This window comes from Aulostomus chinensis, chromosome 5 (assembly GCF_037954235.1).
Source record: "Aulostomus chinensis isolate RoL2024-O1b breed Wild chromosome 5, RoL_Achi_v1.0, whole genome shotgun sequence".
In the NCBI taxonomy this organism is placed as follows: Eukaryota; Metazoa; Chordata; class Actinopteri; order Syngnathiformes; family Aulostomidae; genus Aulostomus; species Aulostomus chinensis.
Window position 1 is genome coordinate 26608000 of NC_141324.1, and position 22190 is coordinate 26630189.

At 43.4% G+C, this 22190-nt stretch overlaps 1 protein-coding gene across 15 annotated transcripts in view; it reads left to right on the top strand.

Moving 5' to 3' along the window:
* Positions 1-22190, top strand: part of epb41l3b (erythrocyte membrane protein band 4.1-like 3b) — a 48322-nt gene that overhangs the window by 22537 nt on the left and 3595 nt on the right. For 4 of the 15 annotated variants that reach the window (XM_086204272.1, XM_086204266.1, XM_086204267.1 and 1 more), the window contains 23 exons: positions 1069-1212; positions 4129-4233; positions 4521-4563; positions 4702-4777; positions 5008-5226; positions 5883-5970; positions 7604-7648; positions 8307-8459; positions 8848-8945; positions 9535-9710; positions 10138-10343; positions 10778-11362; positions 12703-12756; positions 13157-13192; positions 14334-14516; positions 15169-15231; positions 15747-16466; positions 17311-17355; positions 17534-17611; positions 19123-19206; positions 19639-19737; positions 20353-20433; positions 20799-20914. In XM_086204272.1, coding sequence (XP_086060398.1) covers positions 1159-1212; positions 4129-4233; positions 4521-4563; positions 4702-4777; positions 5008-5226; positions 5883-5970; positions 7604-7648; positions 8307-8459; positions 8848-8945; positions 9535-9710; positions 10138-10343; positions 10778-11362; positions 12703-12756; positions 13157-13192; positions 14334-14516; positions 15169-15231; positions 15747-16466; positions 17311-17355; positions 17534-17611; positions 19123-19206; positions 19639-19737; positions 20353-20433; positions 20799-20909 — 3402 coding nt within the window. In that variant the 5' untranslated portion in view covers positions 1069-1158 and the 3' untranslated portion in view covers positions 20910-20914. The remainder of the gene's footprint in view (positions 1-1068; positions 1213-4128; positions 4234-4520; positions 4564-4701; positions 4778-5007; positions 5227-5882; positions 5971-7603; positions 7649-8306; positions 8460-8847; positions 8946-9534; positions 9711-10137; positions 10344-10777; positions 11363-12702; positions 12757-13156; positions 13193-14333; positions 14517-15168; positions 15232-15746; positions 16467-17310; positions 17356-17533; positions 17612-19122; positions 19207-19638; positions 19738-20352; positions 20434-20798; positions 20915-22190) is intronic. The other 11 variants (XM_086204269.1, XM_086204270.1, XM_086204268.1 and 8 more) reach the window with 11 other exon arrangements.

The window sequence follows — 22190 nt, forward strand, 5'->3', positions numbered from 1 at the left end:
TGTATTAAATTTGTCCATATCCAGCATGAGAACTACAAGCTGCAGTAGGCATGGACAGTGTGATTGATGCAGCAGAGTGATGTAATATGAGAGCATTTCTCCATTTTGTGAATAAAAAAGGAAAAAATGTCTCTTTGCCCATGACTTCTTTTTGAAATGAAATCGCTCAGGAAGGGCTTTGTTTTCAGCGAGGTGGAAAATTGGATTTTCCCTATTTAAGACAAAATGGCAGCACACCTCCAAGCTCAGTGGGACCTGATTATACTCACTCAGGGTCCCAGTCCCTATTTTTAGTTGGTTGACATGTGACAGAATTGGTAGTTTTGTCAAAGACATTAAGTGAGTGAAATGTAGGGCAGTGGAGGCAGTTGGTTAAGGAAATAATGAGCAGAGGGTATTTATGATTCATTCAGTCTATAAATGCTACATTTGCAATCTGAATGGTTTTATTGATCTATACAGTATCCAGGGCTTCGTTGTTACTGCAGTGTCGCATGCAATGACTGTCTGTTGCTCACCTGTATCAACACCTGGAGACAAAATCCTTGAAATCCATAAAAAGATATCAAACATCTCTACGTCTCAGCAGAGTGAAGTTGATCCAAACAGAGATTTCGTTTCTTTTTTAGTTTGTATTATTTAAAAAAACAAGTTTTAAGTATCAATACAACACCAAATGACTGTATTTACTGAGGTGTTGTTTCTTCCTGCTGTACTATGATTAGCGTCGTCTCTGTATATCAGAACCTGATGCTTTCATTGATGAAACTGTCCCTAAACATTTCTGCGTCAAGTTCAGAGAGGTGGTCTGCTACCGCCATCAGCAGTTTGTGTTGTGCCAAGAAGATGTGAATCATAATTATGGTAGTGAACACGCTTATCGAGGCATCGGCATCGTGCAAGTATCATCACCGGTGTCGCTTTTCACAGGACACCCACCTTTCAGGATGTTGTACATGCATCCGGTTGTTTTCTTAAACCATGGTATGCTATTTGTTGACCTGTTTAACCAAAAAGGTGAACAAGTTCTTGTCATTTTTAAATCAGACTTATTTTTTGACCTTTCAGGAGCAACAGGAAGAGGACCAGGAGTCCCAGAGGTCGTCCACCAGTCGTCTGTCCAGGTCTCCCTTGAGAGGAGTGAAGAAGGTGAAGATCATGCAATGCAAAGTCACGCTGCTGGACGGCTCTGACTTCACGCTCAATGTGGAGGTGAGACCTGGCGGGTGAGGGGAGGCTGTGGAAGCGGATGTCTTTCTTTAAGTCCCTTTCGTTTTCATTTTGATGTACCAGTAGAGGCCGCCATCACCATTTATGTTATACAAATGACAGCCTTTTAATCAAAATTATTACAATTTTCTACAGATTCCCAGGTAGTATTAGTCCTGTGCTAACAGAGCTGGAAAAAAAAAATGTATGCAGCAATGTCTCAGAGGGATAAATAATAAGATGCACAACAAGGAATGAAAAAACTAATTAAAAAAGACAGAAATTGGCAGAGTGGCAAGTGACTTAATTTGTGTCCCACTTCCCCTGTAAAATCAATCATTTCTAAAACAATACACAGCCTTTCGCTCGAAACTCAAATGCACCATGTCTGCATATATCCCCCTGTCCCTGAATATAATTGATCAGTCCTGGAGGGCCATTGAGAGTAAGTACTTTCCTCCTTGGAAGAGTCACACTGGAGATGGGTCAGACAAGGCTATATCAATCAAGTCTCCCAGATGACTTGAAGACTACAACCCAAAGAAAGTTGAATCTGTAAACTTTTGAGCTTTTTGAACTTTTTGTTGTGTGGATGTAGCGTGCAGGGTCATAGACTCACCTCCTCAAATCCCCTTCGAGCAGATTCTGCTCCACCAGGGGTTTGGATAGAGGGATTAGCTGAGTGTTTGGGTGGTGTTTGTGAGATGAGGGGCTCTGACCGTGTAATAGGAGCGCCGAAATCAGTGTCCTTGTCCGACTGTGGCACTTGGAAGGGTTTTAAGGACATCAGTCTGGAAATGAGGGTCAGTCACTAGAAGTTGATTCCAGCGTTCTGTTCATTTAAAGCTGATAAATGTGCTCATGCTCTGACAAAAATGAATTAGCAGCACAATGAGAATTTTAAACAAAAACGTAAGTTTTAACTTAACTTCTATTAAAGGCTGCGGCAGGTCACAGCTGATGTGGCGTAGCTGTGTCGGATAGCAGTACCACAACCGAAATGCTAGAGTGGTGTTACACACAGTGAAACAATTGAGGTCAAAGGATCCTCAGATAATTGTGAAGGAGTGCTCTCCTCCTCCCAATCCCCTTTGAAACCAGTTTATAATGTCAAGATTTGACATTTTTATCCCCCTGACCTTACGGCTTTCCAATTTCCTCCTGTGGGGAAAAAAATGGTCTCACTAATGGTTTCTTATCATCTTCAGTGAGACAAACCTGCTGAACCCCCTCTACTTCACTTCAGAGGGTGTTTAAGTCTCAGTGATAACCACATCTCACTGTCTAGATACTGTGAATGACTCCTATTTTCATAAAATCCTAGATGCACATCTTTATCCCTCCTCTGCCTTTCATGACAATGCATCAGCCTCACGCTTTCCTCCATCTTTGAATTGACCAACTTTCCTCTCTCATGTTAAATTTGTAATGACTTTCACGCAGTCTCTAACAACCTCAGCGAAGGTATGATGCAAACAAGAGTAGCCAGTTTAGTTATCTGCAAATGCTTTTGTCCATTTCGAGATTGTTGTCTGTTTTGCAAATATTTGACTAGGCTTGAAAGGTGGTTTCAGTTGACAACGTTTTGTGTGTGAAGGCAGTAAAGCCAGAGCTGCGTTGAGAAGCCACTGTCTCCACGTGGCAGCAGTAGTCTGACAAGCCTGCTAATACCCTCAGTGATGCACTCGTAGGATTAACTCTTCCACCTTTCGGCTCTTTTAAAATCACGCACATACAATACAGAGTTCTCATGCCGAGGATGCTCACAGGTACACCGCATGAGCCTGTACTGTCAGGTATTTAGGAGTCCTTACATCATGGAGGAATAATGCAATACTCTGCCTGGATGTGGGTGTCACTAGACTCTAGATGCATTTGCATTTAATGACTCCTGCTGCTATAATAAGCCATGGCAGAGGTTTATCTGCATATCCAGACGTGTAGAGCTGGCTTTGGCTCTGTGCAGGCAGGAGGTGGCTGTGCTTTGACAGCTCCGGCCTTAAAATATCCCTTCTGAGCTGGTCAGCCTCCTCCAGTGGGTGGATGACTAAGCTCCAGCTGACGACATCCGGCACTCCATTAGAGATCCACCATCGATGTCCGTTAAGCCCTCATATAGCTGATGTTCACATTGGGCTCATGAATTTCAAGGTGTATTTATGCTTTTTATAGTGGAATCGATCCACTCTTGTCTACTTGGTCTTGTGCAGCTGTATTATAACATTAGTCCAAGCGGTATAATGTATACTGGTATAATGTGCTGCATCATCATGCTGGTTTTATAATTGCCAAAAATTAATTAAATGTTTCTGTTCTGCAAAACTGCGTTTTGACAGAGTAATTTTTATTTAATTATCTCAAGATGGAGGAAATTATTTCGGCTTTTCATATGCAAACAATTAACTCCTCTCAATGCTGCCTGCACTCAGAGCTCCCAACTCATTTACCAGTCTCGGTCTTGACAAATGATCCATTTCTTTTGCTGCCCCGTTGGAGCTACAGATCGTATTTCAGCTTTTTTTAATCCGTTCATTCATCATTTATACCCGCCTCAACAGACAGTCGGATCGAAACAAGGGCATCTACTCCAGCTCTAAAGTCAAAGCAACCTGTCCGCCATTTTGAGTGTCAACCAAACCAACCGCCTGCTGTGGAGCAGAGCATCTTTGCAGGATTGAATACTTTTTAATCAAGCTGAGCTTTAAATGCACATTTCTGGCCTTTCGTGATCAGCACACGAATACAATTCTTCCGGCAATTTCAGGTATTCCTTTAAGAATGTCTAGGATTTAACAGCCCTCGATGCTGACATGAAGAAAACATGAGACGCAGATGGAAAATCCCCTGCAGTGTTACAAAAGTTGCTTGATCCGAGCTGTGGTGTCCTGTCCATTGACTGTTTGTTTGTTTCCTCCACAGAAACGAGCCAAGGGCCAAGTACTCTTTGATAAAATATGTGACCACCTCAATCTACTGGAGAAGGACTACTTTGGCATCACATACAGAGATGTAGAAAACCAGAAGGTAACAAGAAATTTTGAATGTTATGAATAACATTATAGAGTGCGTGAATAACTGGGCACATTTCTAGTAAAAATATTAAGATTAATGTTATCAAATTGTATCAGTAGATGAAGTTGGAGCACAATGTAAAAAATACTGGGATATGCTGAACTGCTTCACAGTGGCAATTTATAATTCGATTTCATGGAGACTGGAAAAAGTCCCACTTTACTTGGGTCATGAGCAATTTGCTTGCCAGTCATTAAAATATGTAATTACTGCTTTTCTTCTGTGGTTTTGTACCGTAGAATTGGCTGGATCCCACCAAAGAGCTGAAGAAGCAGATCAGGAGTAAGTACATTAATCTCATGAAGATGTGTGGGTTTTTTTTAGGGGGGAGGGGTTGGCTTTTTTTTTTTTGCAAAATTATGCCTTTGATAATGACGTTATGATGATAACATAGCGTAAAATATTCTTCCTCCGTGTCAGCTGGTCCATGGAACTTTGCTTTCAACGTAAAGTTTTACCCGCCAGACCCATCCCAGCTGACTGAGGATATCACAAGGTGAAGTAGCCGCTATTCCAGATTACTTTTCTCTAATGACTATACTGTATGTCAGTCCTGAAGTGAACTTGAGTTTTACTTTGATGGAGTTTTAATGCCTACAAATTGAGTTTCAAAAGGAAATTGATTCAAAAAAAAGATTACAGGAAGAAATGAGAGAGACGATCTAGAAAATGCTGTATTCGATAACAGAAACAACTCATTCTCTCTTGTCCCTCTTCGTGTCTTAGGTACTACCTGTGCCTGCAACTGAGAGACGATGTGGTTTCAGGTCGTCTTCCCTGCTCTTTCGCTACCCACACGGTGCTGGGCTCCTACACTGTGCAGTCTGAACTGGGAGACTACGACCCAGAAGAACTGGGCAGCGACTACATCAGCGAATTACGCTTCTCACCCAACCAGACCAAAGAGCTTGAGGAGAAGGTCATGGAACTCCACAAGACTTACAAGTTAGTCGCATGATTACTTCTTGAAGGGACTCCGTCCGCTAAAGTGTTTTTTTTCCCAGCTGAAAATGCCAAGATGACAAGCTAGGAGCGCTTGGAAGTGTTTTAGAGGCATTTTAAGGTGAGAAGTAAAACTGTAGGTGAGACTATTTGCGCTGGACTTTGCAACGATTGCTACCTGAGTGAATGTTGGCAGTCCTAAACTATAATCTGTTCAGGAAAAACAATACGTTTCCTAAACATTTAAATTGTCTTCTTGTAAATGGAAGTGGCTTCTTTTGTCTGGGTTTTCCATTCAACCCTGTATTACAATGAGTATATGATGTGATTCGGCGTTGTTTTGCTCAGAGGGTGGAGCGAGACATCGACAGTACCAGGATTAGGTTCCCTCTTAAGGCCATTGATGCTAAAAATGGATGCACTCATGGCACTCCGTGGAGCATAAGCTAAAAACACTCATAAAAACAACCATTAGCATCAAAATGCGTGCATGTCGCAGAAGCTTTTATGCAATGAAACTGAATTATGCCTCTTTTAGGTCTTGTTTGAATAATTCCCATTTCTTCAGTGGTGCATATTTACTTTGATCAGTGAACATCAAACCTGCCTTCGCTGCACTGCTCCCTGTGTGCCTGATATGTTGTGTTCTGTTCCATCAGGGGGATGACACCGGCCGAGGCTGAAATGCACTTCTTGGAAAATGCAAAGAAACTGTCCATGTATGGTGTGGATCTTCACCATGCAAAGGTAACAAGTCATTATTCAGTTAGGCGGTAATACGGGGTTATTTAGAGATAGCAATGACGTCTGTTTCATTATTTTCGTATAAAAAAAATCCTGCAGTGCAAGGGCTCATTGATTGTTTTCTGGATTTTATTGGTTTGGGAGCCAGTAATCTGCACAGTTGTGTCAGAATTCGAACAAGAGGGGTGGAGCCTGGCGCTGTGATGATCATCGTCTGTGGACGGGACATTGAAGCTCCTGTTGGCTAAAATAAGGTGTCAGTCAAAATGTGTGCTGTTGCTATTTTTGTCAACATACAAGTGGAGTTAAGACAGAATACACATAATTGTATATGTGTATGGATGACATGATGTCCTTTGGACTGAATATTTTGCTGGATCTTTCTCTGTCAAACATTTTCGGTGGACTATTATCAACTGGTGAACCACTGTGAGGCCTCATATTGAGTCGGCTCAGTTTTGTTGGCCATTGCTCGAAAGAGGTGTTGATTATAGCTGCCGTTTTCACTATGTCTTGAAGTGGTCTGCATCCGTCGAAATCCGAAGAATACACGACTTAACATCGAGTTAAAACGCCACGGTCAAAGTTGACCTAAGTGTTAAGGACCATACACATTTCTACAATTCTTGGTCTCAAGTCAAACTTAACCAAAGTCAAATCCTTTTTTTTAAATTTATCAGTACACAAAAAGTTGATGACAGCTGTAGATTGGAGAATTCAATTCAAATTCACTCACACTGGTTTGACGGAAATAAAAACACGCAGCCCGAGTCAGGTACACAACACTGGACACGTCACCCCTGTATCCTCCAGCTCTTCACGCCGCGTGGTTCAATGTTCCCTTGTGCCAGCAACTCTGGCTGATGGATCGGTTTGGATTATGTTTGTTTATATTTCGCGATTGGGCCCAGTGTTGGGTTGATACCAAGTATTGGATCAGTGCGTCCCTAATGTTCGATTTAAGTAAGCATATTTTACAAAGAATGACTAAAATGTCACTAATGGCTCCTGCAATGCTGCATTGCTCCAAGATTGATTAAGAAATGTGCAGGTAATGATTGACATCTTCTGTACTCTCTTTAAGCAAGACCATTCCACTCCCGTGATCAGTAGTGACGCTTGCTTCCACAAAACCACTGCTTCAGAAACATCATGGCTGCCATAGTGATGCCTTGTTTAACATGCCACTGCTGCACTGCTGGTTGACTGTCATTATGCCACTGCTTGCTAGGAGGGGAAGGTTGCAGGGATGGGGTGGGGGTGGGGGGTTGTCTGAAGGCCAGTCTGGCTTGTATGATTTTCTTTCCCTTTGAGATATGTCAGCTAGATGAGACTGAAAGGTACAATAAAACGCAGAGTAAAGAGAGAGAGACAACAGCTGCTATTGTAAAGGACAAGTAGAGCCATCAATCTATAGATATTAAAGAGTTATTAAAAAAGTGCTTTGAATGTAAAAATGTGAGTGATGGAGAGGATATTGCCTTCAACGAAATCAGAACGGAAGGGATGACGAAGCCGCCTTGATCAAACATCAGTGCCTAGCGTTGGATTTAGTGTTGATATATATAATAAAAATCCCTGTGTGTCAGACCAGCATCCCTCTCTTGTCTTCTCTCCTCTCTCATTAAATGCAAAGTTGGTAGGGAGTCGCTATGAAAGCTTGGCTCCAGCTGAGGGAGAGGTAAGAGGCTGCATTCCATGTGCTTACCTGTGTGTGTGTGTGTGTGTGTGTGTGTGTGTGTGTGTGCGCGTGTGTGTGCGTGTGTGTGTGTGAGTGAGATTTCTACTTGCATGGTTACAAATACAAAGATGTCATTTCACCATCCTGGATACTTGAGATTGACTGTTCCCGCTTTGGATCAGCACTTCCCTCTCTCAACGTTAGTTTCCTGCTCATCTCGTGCTTTGTGCAGTAAAGATTTTAACTTCATGCTTCATCCACTTTTCCTTCAAGACTTCACTGTTGCTTTTGCCACTCAGTGCCCTCCGAGTCATTAGTCAACATCACTTGCATAGAGAAGACATGCCTGAATCCACTCTCCACCTGCCTGCTTTACCCTCAGAAACTGTTCAAATGGACTTCCTCCTGCTGCCCTGGCTCCTGAACACCTCCCACACATGTAGATCCTCTAGACTTTATGGAAGTTTTCTGTTCAGAACACAAAATACAAGAGAAGTGGTTTACACTCTGTGGATTTCTTTCCTTTTTTTTTTTTTTTTTTGCAGTACAGTAGTAACCCCCCAGTTGCACTGCGAACATTGTGGTTCCTTTACACCACCGTTTACTCTTTCTGTCTGCCGTGTGTGTTGAGTCATCTTCTGATGTGTCTTGTTCTCAGGACTCCGAGGGTGTGGAGATCATGTTGGGAGTTTGTGCAAGTGGCCTCCTCATCTACAGAGACAGGCTGCGGATCAACAGGTTCGCATGGCCCAAAATCCTCAAGATCTCCTACAAGAGGAACAACTTTTACATTAAAATTCGTCCAGGCGAGGTGAGAACAGTGGTGGTTCTAAACGCTGAACAAGGACCATCAGATTTTAAATAGCAGGATTTTTGTGTGTAATTTATCACGTACATTCATTCATGGAAGATGTTCCAAGTCTTGTGCACTGTTTCCCCCTGAAACTTCTATCTAAAGATCAGAAACTATGATGTCTGTGCTGTCACAAAGCAGAATTACTGAGCTGCCATCTATCATTTAGTTAGTATTTGTAAAATAATACAAGCACCAGGTGGAGAATAACGAGATTTGAGGAAATTTGGGACATGTTTATGTTATATAATGGTGACAACAGCCATTATAAACATTTGTAATTATTGAAAATGAGGGGGGGCGGAGCCTCTTTAGTAAATCCGACTGTCTTCTGTGTCTGTTTCAGTTTGAGCAGTTTGAAAGCACAATTGGTTTCAAGCTTCCAAATCACCGTGCTGCCAAGAGGCTGTGGAAGGTCTGCGTGGAACACCATACCTTCTTCAGGTAATTATATCAGTGTCGCATATCTGTACTGTTGCCAAATTATTTCAGCAAATAAAAATTGAAAGACCTGGACTTAAAACTTTTTGGAAAATACCTTTTCATTAATTAATTTTTTTATTGAATTGTTTAGCAAACTAGCAGTCAGCTGGTCCCTGTGGGTCTCAGCTCCCGAATGCAGCACAGAGGAGAGACGAGGATTTATCTTCCTGTCTGGCTCTGAGGAGGGAGGCGAATAATTGTATTTCCTAAAAAGTTGGCATGTTCCTTTGAACGTCAACGTGGCAGATGTTGTCCAAAGGTCCTTTGTGGTTAGTGATCACAGCCTCCTCAGTCTTCACAGGTTTTCCAAATACTCATCTGACATGATTCAGTGCTCTGCCTGTTAGTTATTGTTGCCATTTGGACAACATACAAAGTTCTCTTGTGCTGCTCTAAGCAGAAATTGGTCTCCTGGGTTCTTTTGAGTAGCTAGACAAGCCTCCAGAGAGTATTCAAATGAGTAGGAGTGCTAATGTTTTACATTGGATAGTTTTAAATCTGTGTTTTTATCTCTGGTTTCAATAATAACAGTATTTGCAACCTGTGACAGGCTCGTATCCCCTGAGGCACCCCCAAAGAAGTTCCTTAGCCTTGGCTCAAAGTTTCGCTACAGCGGCAGAACGCAGGCGCAGACCCGCAGGGCCAGTTCTCAAATCATCCGACCGGCCCCGTTCTTTGAGCGTTCTTCCAGCAAGCGCTACAACATGTCACGCAGCTTAGATGGAGGTGAGGAGCCAATGGAGTTGATATCCTGTTGTTTTATCGTTTCATAAAGCATAACGGCACTTCTTTTTTTTTTATACTGCTCATTTAAAATATGTGAACAAACCTTTATTTCCTCAACAAGTCTTTTCTGAGCACATTACAAGATGCCCCAGCTTCTTTTATCACTTGAAATTCTGACAAAAAAACCTTTTGCTAGCTGTTGTTTTGACAAAAGGAAGAAAAATGTGCTTGCTCCTGAAATCTGGCAGTGATAGAATTGCTGGCACGGTGCATTGACAAAGCCACAGAGAATATCAAAGCAACAATGTGCAAATCCTTTATTGTCATTGCCGTTTCCCATTTGACTATTAAAACCGACTCTCTTGGTGTCCATAAACTGACAGTGAATTCAGTCCAGCACCCCCATCTTTGTGCTCTGGTTTTCCAGCCCCCATTATGGAGAACCATGAGACTCTGATGAAGGACAGTGCTGCTGACGGGGCGGCCAAAGTCATTGCCAAGGGAGACATTATCACCACGGTAACAACAGAGAAAAAGGCAGAGGAAGAGAAGGCGGAGCAGGAGGATGCCCAGATGGATACTGCAACGATGCCAGAAACTGCTGCCACTACACCGCTCAGACCAGACACGAAGGTAAACTGCTGCCCACCAGCGCCTGCAGAGCAGTGAAAGCTCTATTTAATTATGAACAAAAGAGCTTTTCAGTGGTTTTAATCTTTTTGTTATTTTAAGAGCTATGGAAGCAGTATCTGTCAAGAAATGTTTCTCAGGAGCTTCTGCGACTTGATTTTTTTTTTTCCTCCTGTTTTGAGATTTTTTTCCTTTCTGAAATAGGGTTGTCAGTGGCTGATGAAAATATCCCTGTTGCTTTCAGCTTAACCCACTGCAGTAGACTATGCCTAAATGCTTTTCATCTTATGTGCGCTTTACTAATTAGCTTTTTTTCTTGTCCTTCCTTTGACCCCACACTATACTCGTGTGTGTGCTCATGCGGTTTCGCCTCCTCTCCCTTTGCTCCTCTTCATTTACACACACGTCGTCCTTTCGTTGACATTTCCCTCCATCAGTGCTCCCCCCGTATATACACAACTGACCCCCTCCGCTCCGAACTCTCACTCCCATCATCTCCTGTTTCATCAACTAATGTGCGGCGGAGGCGCAGGGAGAACGCTCGTAAAAGGGCCTCATCAGTTAGTCCAGCCAAGAGCAGCGCTGGTTGCCGTCGACGTCAAGCCCACTCCGACCGAAAAGCTGCGCTGCTGGAGGAGCAGGCGCTGCTGCTCTCGGCCCGTAAACAGAGGCTGGAGCAGGGAAAGAGGCGTGGCGGCACACTTTTCTCATTCTCCCTGCACCTCCCCGACCTGTCTGCCATCCTGGATGAGGACGGCTACATCACCTTCCCCGACCTGTCAGAGATGCGCTTCCTCCCAGAGTGCGCGCAGAACTTCCTTCCCATTAAGTCACCTTCACTCATCCCGTGCTTCCTCTTCATCTTCTTCTTTCTGCTCTCCACCTCCTTTTCTGTCCCCTATGCCCTCACGCTCTCCTTCCCCCTGGCGCTGTGCCTCTGCTACCTGGAGCCCAAGGCAGCCTCCCTGACCGCCTCCATAGCCCAGGGCTACCATGACCATGACAGTTCAGAGGAAGAGGAGGTGTGTGTGCGTGTGCCTGTATGTTCCAGTGCCCGCCTCTGGCTTAGAATGACGGTTCATAAAAACTGTTAACCCCCTTCTTGCTGTCCTGTATCTCGCTCTGCTGTGTCACCAGTCCAGAGCCGACCTGGAGACTCTGTCCCAGTGTCTGTCAGTTGTCCTACTTTCAGAACCTCATCTCTGCCCAGTCTCACGCTCATCTCGTAGAAAACATCCCCATCAGCATCACGAGTACACGAGATGAACCTGCAAGTTTCACCATTTCATATATGATTGGCTTGTATTCACTCCATCTTGTTGAGAAGGTTAGACACAAACAGCCTGCAGTTTTTGGGACTTTTTACTGGTATTCCTTTTGAATTATTACCCCTTTTATTTTTTCATATTTTTTTTTTTTTTAAACTACATCTGACTTAAGTTTAGAGCACCATCCCTAATAATTTACTTGTCATGTTGCAGTATAAAACAGCTAATTTTAGAGTGTTTTTCAAAATCCAAGAGGAATTTAAGTCAACTATCTTCAGGCACTAATCACTCTCTAAATCCCTTATTGAGAACAGTTTTGTACCTAACCTATCTCAGTGTTTTCATCTCCATTCATTGCCTTATACTGTAGATAGTGAATGCCTCAACATCAACACCAGCTGCATGCTTACACCCATTTTTCTGTGCACTCCATTTCTCTGCGTTGCTATCTAACTCAAGCAAAGCAGCACAAATTAGAATGACTCATTTAAATTGAAGCTCTGCTCAAAAGGCCTAAGCAGCTTATAGAGTGCTAAGATGTGATATTTTTTCCTCCTTTTGAATCCCCAATGATCAGTGTAATGTAATGCATGTTATGACGCACGGATGGACACATGCATCAAGATCATCGTGTCAGTGTGCATGGAGAGAAGGTGGGAGGGCCTGAAAGTCAGGTTACTATTCATCAACAAAAATGTCTCATAAAATTATTCTATTAAGTATGTGTGCATATTTACAACATCAAAAATAAAAATCTGTGTGAATTTAGAAAAGAATTTAAGCTTCCCGAATCCAAAATTTATCTTTTGTTGCATAAAGTGACTGACCGAAGGTTTCAACTTCCTCTGAGTCTGTTCTGCTGGCTAAATTTTCATTTGCTGTGTTTTGGTTTTGTTTTGTTTTTTTGTGTTGCTATTTTGCGAACCTTTTCTGTAGTGATAACGTGGAGCTTATCAAAAGCACTTCCATTTGTTCCATCTGTGGTTATAAAGAATCTGTGTCAACACGTAATCCATTTTCAAAGGTTTTCAAGTTGGGTTTTCTCATTTTCTTGCTTGCCACTCGGAATGGTTTCGGTCTGTTTGACCAAGCAGACTGACAGTGAACAAACCGACTTTGCCTTTGACGGAGAGATGACCGCCACTGAGGTTTGTACAGAGGAAATATGTAGTGTTTAAGGCATGAAAGAGAAGTAAAGCGATGCTGAATTCTAGGTGTAACAGGTCCTGTACATATTTAGTAGAATTGATGCAGTTGCAGCTCTGCATGCCACATGCATACTGCACCTTCTTCATACTGATGATTATTGTTTTGTATCTACAGGATGCTTTACTGACACAGTTTCTCCTCTCTGCCACCCTGTCTGCGTTTTCCAACACGTGAACACAACTTTTCCACTTGCCTCATCCCATTTTCTCTTACATTCATTCATGCCCTCCAACCATCATGTCTCTCCCTTTCTCTTCACTCCACTGACATCTCTTCCCTTTAACCCGCTTCGTCCTTGTGTCACACCATCTCTTTGCTCTCTTCTCTACTTGCCATTAGTCTGAAGCAGATGAGGACTCTGAGATCCGGACTCAGGTACACTGGGCCCGCTTCATGACCCTTCTCAGTGCATCACACCACCACCAGATGCACTGAGGCACTCAGCCATCAGTCACTTTGTGCCATCCCTCTGCCTTGACTTGCCTCCTCCTGCCGCTGCTGCCGCCGCTGCTGCTTTCAGCTCACCCACTATCACATCACACATCAGACTGACCATTCGCTTCTGCCTCAGTTCACTTCAGACTGCTGTCGCTTCCTCTATGTGCGCCATTTAAGCTCATTTCTAAAATAATAGACCTCTATTTGAATTTATTTTCCTGTTGCTGCACACAGGAGTTGTCTTTTAGTGGCTCATGTCACAGTCGCGTCGAAGGACAAACCTCCCAATATCTCTGAATAAGAATCTGAATTCAAAATACCGTTCCACCTTTGGGCTATAAATATTCTCCCCTCTTTTGTCTTTCCAGTATAGTTTCATAAGACGAGTGAAAGGGGAAAACGTTTTTATCAAGCATAGTAATCTGATGCTCGAGGTTGGTAAGAAAGCAAAGCATGTCTGAAATGTGCACGCGGGTGATGTAAATATTTCTAACAGGACTGTCAACAAATAAAACCTGCCAGTAGCATTACCAGTATAATATGCTGTTTTTTTTATTTCCTGCGTGGATTTGCGTGATTACTACTCTTGCATCTAACAGATTTATTGCTGTGAGCAATCGTTTAATCAAGTGTCGAAATAAAACAACAGAAATAAACAGACACGTGGTTGTAGAACTTTTAAACTCTAACAAGGTTTGGGAGTGTTGTGCTCTACTTAACCTGTAAAACTCAATTGTGAATCAATGCATGAAGCCATTTATGTTCATTGAATTAAGCTGGTCTTAAATGCTCTTTAGCATTTAAGCACAAACTGCTCATAGATACCATGTGGGTGGACCTTTGCTGTTATTTTGCTTCATGTGCAAAAAGTCACACTAATGCATTAGCAGCTTATACAGCCTCCTAAACAGGCCAGTCTGTAAGAGACTGCAGAGGTCAGTTAAGTCTACCATGCTAGCATTTGTGCTACCCAGTTATTTTCAGTAAGCTACCATTGCGTGCATAAAGCATGGCAGTCATTCCCTCCGTCTGCCCCCCGGCTTCATCTCCGTGTATCGTAATTGACTGGCTACTGTAGGACGCTGACACCCCGGCGGAGATGGTCAAGCACCAGACCAACATCAGTGAACTGAAGCGCTCCTTCCTGGAGACAGACGCTAGTACCCCAGGCCTTACAGAATGGGAGAAGAGACTCTGCTCCCCGGGACGCTCGCCCAGAGCAGACGAAGCACCAATGATAGAGCCGCTGGACCTGCAGGATGTAAGCTGCAGTCCATATCAGACTGAGTAACAGCATGTGTGTTTAAAACGTCACCAAGGAGTGTATGCATCAATCTCAGGAGTGTGTGAAGATGTTTTTACATCAATATAGTTGGGTGAAGTCTGTTTTATATTGGGAAGTGGATTAAGTGCATACTGAAGGACAATATGGCACCTTTATAGTGGAAATTATATTTAAAAGTCACTGCGTTAGTGTGAGAATAAAGTTGACTGTTAAATCCAGTGAGTGTGTCTCCCTTGCCACTGACAACTGAACTCTTTACTGTATCTCATTACGTCCAGTGATGGATGGGGTAGCCATCAAGCAGCAATGTCATTGTTATCCTCTGTGACATTGCTTGAGTCGGGAGGGGTTTTTAGCTGTTTCTCTGTGTGTTGTGCAGTCTAATCTGATGAACTCAGGCAGGGCCAGTGTGCTTCACTAATGAGTCTCCGAGGACTAATCACTGACATCAGACATCCTGACTGACTGAAGTGAACAGAAGTGGTTTCACAGCAGGAACTTCAGAACTACACTTCAGTTCAACTTCATTTTAAAAAAAAAGAGGGGGGGTGGGGGATACTCACTGTGGACACAGGTCGCTTGTTGTGTCCCTCAGTTTGTCTGACCTTCTGTCTTCTTTCCTCTGCAGACTGAAAATGAGCAGCCTGCAGAAGATGAGCCTAAGGAGGAAGTGGAACCCAAAGTCGCTGAGGTAAAAAACTTGCAGTTTGGTTTTTTTTGGACACAAACCTGTGGGTTTTTTTTTCTCGTAGTGCCTTTTGTGTCTCCCCAGCTCTGTGTGGACTTCCTTGGCTCTTTCTTTTTCTTAAATGTTTGACTTTCCTTCTCTTGCACCTCTCTGAAATTGTAATTGGGGTCACTTATTGTCTTTTATTTTGTTTATGAAAAACGGACGCACCGTCTGCTTTATTTAAGTCGTTATAAGAGGCCCAAAGTGAGTTACAATGCGATCGCTGTCAGATTTGATTATCATTCTAAACGTTATTTAATCTTATGGGGTAGTTCTGTAAGTCTTAACCGAGACAATAAGTTCCAGAGCCAGGCTACATTCAGACAGTGCATCTTTGTCCTTATGGAGCTCCGTCTGTGTGTGTCTTTTGTAAAGGAATTGTCTGTTAAGCTCAATCCTGCTCTGTATTGGCTGTGTGATTCCCTCTGTGTATTAACTCAAACGATCCATTCTCAATAAGCCAAGTGTCTCCCCAGGCAGCAGGATATTTGGTGAAATACGTGGTGGATAGTGTCATAACAGATGGGGCCCCATCTTCTGGGCCACAGGGGATTAGTCTGTCAACCACCATGGACGACGATGTCTTCGTGGATGGGACCCTCAGGGAGGTGGAGGAGAAAACCCCTGATTCCCATGAAGAGGTGTCTGAGAAGTCAATGGTGAAGGTCAGTCCTGGAGCCATGAGACAGGAAGTGTCCCAGGCCATCAGTGACAAGAAAGGGATGCTCATCATTCTGAAGGATGCTGAGGACAAGATGGAAGCTGAGGGCCAAGAGACATTCACTCTGGTTGACGGCTCTGTTTTGAGTAACAACGTTGAGGAGGAGATTGAGTTTCCGTCTCCCTTAGACCTCAAAGAACATCTTGAGAACGACATCGCTGTTGTCACGGAAGCCAAAATTACGACGATCATGACGTCAAGTCCAAAGATAGAGACTATAACTGATGACATGACTCTGATTAAAGGTATTGACTCGCCCAAGAAGGCCATGGTCTCATGGGTGTCAGAGGTGGTGAAGACAGAGGCTTCAGAAGTCATCAGTGTGTTGACAAAAGAAGTGAGGGAGATAAAGATCCCTGAGGAGCTGCAGCAGAACGCTGAATTCTTCACCTTCGAAGAGGTCCTCTCCGAGCAGTCAAAATCCAGCCTGACTCAGATTAAAGATCCTGAATCTTCAACAACAACCTTAGCAGTGGTACTGTATGACGTGTTGGCCACCTCCCTTCATATCTTCACACCTGCAGCCTACCCCCATTGCCTTCCCTCCAGCAGCAGCAGCCAAACCCGTCTAACAACAGTGTAATTAGCCGCTGTGCATGGCTAACAGTCCCTTAACATCCAGTATTTACTTCCACACTTGCCAAACCGCCAGTTTCTGTTGCATTCAAGCCTGCTGCTTCTTTTTGATACAACTGTTTTGGGTTTGTCTTTGAGTTCGTTGACAACTAAAATGACTCAACTTGCCTTAGCAGCTGCATCCCACAGCTGATAAGGAAAGACACCAGGGCGCTGACTGTTATTTGTTTGTTGTTGAGGTTTTTTTGTTTTTGTTCTGTTTTTTATTTTTACTGTTTTGCTCAGCCGCACCATTGGTTTCTCTCAACTCCTGTTATCAGTTCCTTGAAAGCGGTGACTTCATAGTCCTGGCTCAGTGCCATCGCTGCAGCTTTCTCCACCTCATCCTCCAAAATCCCTCGCTGTAACAAGTCAAGAAAATATTGTATGGGTTTACCTGAAAAGAGATTTCACTCCACTGAAGAAAACAGATTAGCAGAAACGTGCTGCTGGTGGATTCAGCTAAACGAAAACCAGAAATTTGTTTGAAAGTTTTAGGATTTGTTCAACTTGGTGTACGTGTTCGAAGATCTAAGGAACTCCATAACAGTATTCCATACAATATGTGGGTTTCAGACTCTTCATTTTTTTTTTCCATCCTCTCTCTTTTTTCTCTTTGTCCGGTGTTTACTTCATGTCCATTTTGACTGTCCTTTCTCTTCCTTTCTCGCTCTCTTTGTGTCCGTCCATCCTTGTCCCACCAGTCTACGCTGGGATGGGCTTCTTCTCTGAGTCCCACCTCTCTACAGGTGACCGCTCTTCTCTAGTCCTCTCAGTGCCATTGACATGTAATTCTATCCATTTTTCCTCAGCGGGAAAAAAATCCTAAATGCAAAATGTTTTCTTCTCTAAAGTTTTCAGTGAAACTGACCCATATCATGGTGATCGTTTAGTTTATAACTTTAATATTGGGGTTTTCATCCACAGACATCAGCTGATCCAGAGGAAAAGGCGGTTGTTGCCACAGAGACGGAGGCTGTGCCAGCCAGCTCAACAGGGCCTATGGTGAATATCCAGACCACAGAGGCTACAAACACCAAACCAGTGCGCACCACAACAGCAGAACTAGAGTTCACAGTCAAAACAGTGTGGGCCAAGCCTGTAGACGCAGCTCTGGTCTTACAGGAGGATAGAAACGTTGATAATTCAGGCGAAAACCCAGCCGACTCTGTTATTGGTGAAAATTGTGGTATTTTTGTCACTGCTCCATATGCAGAGCAGGTTCAGCAGTGTGCTTCAGTGGACTTGCTAGCAGAAATGCATCCAGTGGCAACAACTTTGGGGTTAGACAAGAGCCAGTCTGACAGTAGCTGCTTGCCAGAGGCAGCAGGGCCGTGCCCTGCAGCAGAAAAGGAAACGGCAGAAGAAATAGATGTGGAAGGAGAGGATTCAGGTGTTGAGCGGGAGGCACTGCTGTCAGATGACAAAGATGGAGATTTCAGATTCACTGTTGCTCCTGCTTGCATCACAAATGATGAGAAGGAAGAGAAATTGTCTTCACCAGAGGCGGAGGGGTTTGATGATCTAAAAGGTGTAGAGGAGAGAAAGCACCCAGATGTAGATGGTAAAAAAGTCCAGTTCTCCACTGAGGTGCAGTATTTTGAGAAAGAAGTGTTCTCTTCAGAATTAGAAGATGGAATTGAAGAGGAAGATGAAGAGGAAGATTCCCCAGAAGACAATGTCATAAAAAGCCTGCCACTTGAAAAAGAGAAGTACTATCGTATACAGTTGGATAGTGCAGGAGATGAATGTGAGAGAATGGAGGACGAGGAGAAGGATGGACAGGGGGAGGAACCAGAGGAAGAAGTAAACTGGAAACTTGCAGAAATGATGAAGGATGAAAAAGCTGAAGTGAGAGAAGAGAAATCTGAAGTGTTGGTGGAAGGAGATGCTGATGAACCGCACCAGGAGTCCAGCCCACATCAAGAGACTCCATCTGAAATCCTCACCCCGGACCCCTCGCTCCCCCACCCACCTCCAGCGGTGTCCCAGTCGGAGGTAACCCCGCGTCAGCTCCAGTGGCCCTGTCACCTCACCTCCATCCACTCCTCCTGCTGGCACAATCTGCCTCTAATAATCAAGGGCAAAACTCAACCAACAGCATGGATATGCATCATATGCACTGGCTAACATCACCGTTTGTAGTTGAGCAGATCAGGGGGTCTATGATGTGATGTGGTGCACACACTTGATCCAAACCTTGTGATTTGCATTCTCCTGTATCCTCTCCTTCACTGGATTAGGGACTCGGATGCATGACTGCATGCCTGTTAAGAGATTTACGCTCTTCAATAACTGTCTTTGGCTGAGTTCATTAGAATGCAACATTTATTTGTGTCAATTGGATTTCATGTTCCAACGGTGCTTAGCTATTTTTAAGGGCACGCAGTGAACACCAGCAGTATTTTTATTTATTTTTTTTAATTTCTTTCTAAGACGTGTAATTCATCAAGATAACGGATGGTTTTGCTGTGCTCCGGATTTATTTGTTCCCATGTGGTCTTGCTGTGTACCAGAGTCCTGACGGTGCTGCAGTGTGTACCAAAGAGATTCCTGTGATCCACACAGAGACGAAAACCATCACCTATGAGGCTGCAGAGGTACTCACAGACCTGATCGGGGGTCATTTTCCACATGATCGTGGTCTCCCGTTTGCAACCATATCAGTTTTCATTATGTGAAGTTTTGGTTAAATTGTTTTTTTGGCCAAACATAGTGGGGGAAAAAAACAAAAAACACTTTTGCTCAGTAAATGGCAGATAGACTATAACAGAGCTAGAAGGAGTGATTATTAGACTTGTTTCATCATGTAAGTAATCAATTATGACCTAAAATTTCAGCTAGAATTGCTTATAAAGAGACTAGCAGGGAGATGTTTTGTTTTCAGCCTGATGAGGTAGATAAACCAAAGCAGATAATCTAGTTTTGAATCCGCGTCTGCAAAGGTTTCCATTACTGTTTGTTGTTTTTTTTCTTTTACTGAATCACGATGATGAAATGTCACGTCATTTGAGTGTTTTGCTTATCAACAGCCCGATACTAACGGTGACGCAGACCCCGGGGTGTTGCTGAGCGCCCAGACCATCACCTCGGAAACCACCAGCACCACGACAACCACACACATCACGAAGGTCAGGGTTCACCTCGGCAACTTACCACTTGAAGTGTCAAACGCGACCGCAGCCTACTCGTGTCAGTTTGAACTATTCTTTATGATGAATTTAATGCATAAGGAAATAGCCGCGGAGAGCTAAAGTGTATGTTTAGTAAACAAACACGGTTCATTGCTCTACTAGCCCGGAGGAAATAGACACACTTACGGCACTGCTACTGCTGAAATGTCACACACGTTCACGTCTGTTGCCTTTCATTACTGAAGTGATGTTTTTTTTAAACCGTGTACAGCCAGATTAGGGTAGGTTGGCTAACTGCAAGAAAGAAAAAGTATCTGAATTCTGGTTTTACTCACGTGGCCATGAAAGTATTTTTTACAGTATGTCATCCCTCTGATGGACTATTTTTAGTCTCTGATAAGTCCTGTAAATGTAGGTAAAAATCCTTAGTCCAAAAATCATTCTTTTGTCTTCTTGGAAAATGTGACTTGTACTTTTACACCCTCTCTCTAAGGGGCCATCAGATATTTGCATGACTACTTTGGTTATTAGGAATGAATGTGTGGTTTTCTTCCATGTGTTTTTGTATGTGCATTTCTTGAAGCCCTATTTCTATCTTTCTCTGTTGGTCAGACTGTGAAAGGAGGAATATCGGAGACAAGAATTGAGAAAAGGATTGTCATCACAGGAGATGCAGACATTGACCACGATCAGGTCTCTTAGAATTTATATTGATTCCTGTCAGGTTTTGCCTCCATTGTCCTCATTATTTTTATTTGCCTGTAAAGTCAAAGAGCAATAATCATAGAGAAAAGTGGCCTCATTGATCCCCAGGACCTTTTACCTTAATGCAGCCACATAACACAAGGGGCTTAGCATGTGACCTTTAAATAAAATATTTACACATTTTATTAACTCATGATGTGACTAACAAATAGTGGAAGAGAAGTAAATGTAACTAATAGTGAATCTCCTTTTTGAATATTGATTTATAATCCAAAATCCCGCTCCCTTCCTGCCTTTCCCCGTTCTCTGTCTCCCCCTGGTGATCCCTTCTGGCACTGCACTCCCGTATATAGGCTCTTGCTCAGGCCATAAAGGAGGCTAAAGAACAGCACCCTGACATGTCAGTGACCAAAGTAGTGGTACATAAAGAGACAGAGATCACGCCAGAGGAGGGGGAGGACTGACCCAGGTAAGCCAATGAGGTCCCAGTCCTGGTCCCAGTTTGTCTGGTTTTTTAAGTCTGGTCTGGCTTAAATTTGGCCAAAATAGCCTTTTCAAGCTGGTCTCCATTCTCAGGCATGCTGCTCTCCCATCAGTACTCTTTCTCACTGGTACAGGCAGCTCTGCTTCTGTAGCATTAATGCATCATGTTGCTGTCATCCAGCTCCACCCCCCTCTGCAGGGAAAAAAGGTTGCGTGTGCACACTGCCCGGATATTGTAGTCCCAACTGTTAATGGCAAGCCTGAAAACGCTTTACAGTAATGCCTCTGGAAGACTCATGCAATCTTCTTTAACTTAGGGGCAACACTCCCCCCTGCTGGAAAGAGGCACAAACTGTGCCTTACACATGTGGAACCTTAAATCTTAAATCAGAACATATTGTGGCGAATTTGAGCTGTCACACAAAAACTACTTTTATTGGCACAGCTTCATTGCACCTGCATGTACAGTAGCGCGCTGTCCTGTAAAACAGTTTACTATACATTGTTTTGTCTACATTGTCTAGACTGACAAAGGCTACCAGCAGTGATGAGTGATAAAATACCTGCTGAACCGGCTTCTGCTGCTCAGAGCCACCAGCCTGCTGCTGCAGACGTATCAGTATCCACCGCAATCCGATCTGATGTGTACACTGCCGCTCTGTTCTGACATGAGTAACCACGTATTTCACCTGGATGAATCATATAATTGAACTTTCCAAAAGTCGGGTGGAAAACCTTCAATTGATTTAGTTTTGCGTTGGAAGCGGCTGCTTGAGTTGTGTCGGATTGATACTACTCCCCTTTATTTTCATGATAAAACTTTAAACTTTGTCGCGATATTCTTCGGATTAAAGGGCAGTAAATTATCCAGAAAGACACCAGACGTTAATCCAACAATGTCGACATACTTTCCAGTGTTCTACTGAGTAATAAACCACAAAATATAGTAAACACTTTTCACTTTCTAAGCAGAAATTTTAAAACCAAATGCTCGACATTACGATCACAGGAGCCGACGGTGTGAGGGTTTGAAATTCCTCTCACCGCAGTCTTCGTTGTGACAAGATAGGACGCATTTGCAGATATAACGTTCACACTGTTCTCGTTAACTTCAGCACCACTCGCAGGCTGCTGGGAATTAAGCATTGAGCGTCAAGCAGCTCTGCAGATCAACAGCAGCAGTTAGAAATGACTGTTTTGTGTTCAGTCAGAACCGGTATTCACTGGAAAACGTGCTCGGCAGAGGCAGGTGCACTTTCGAA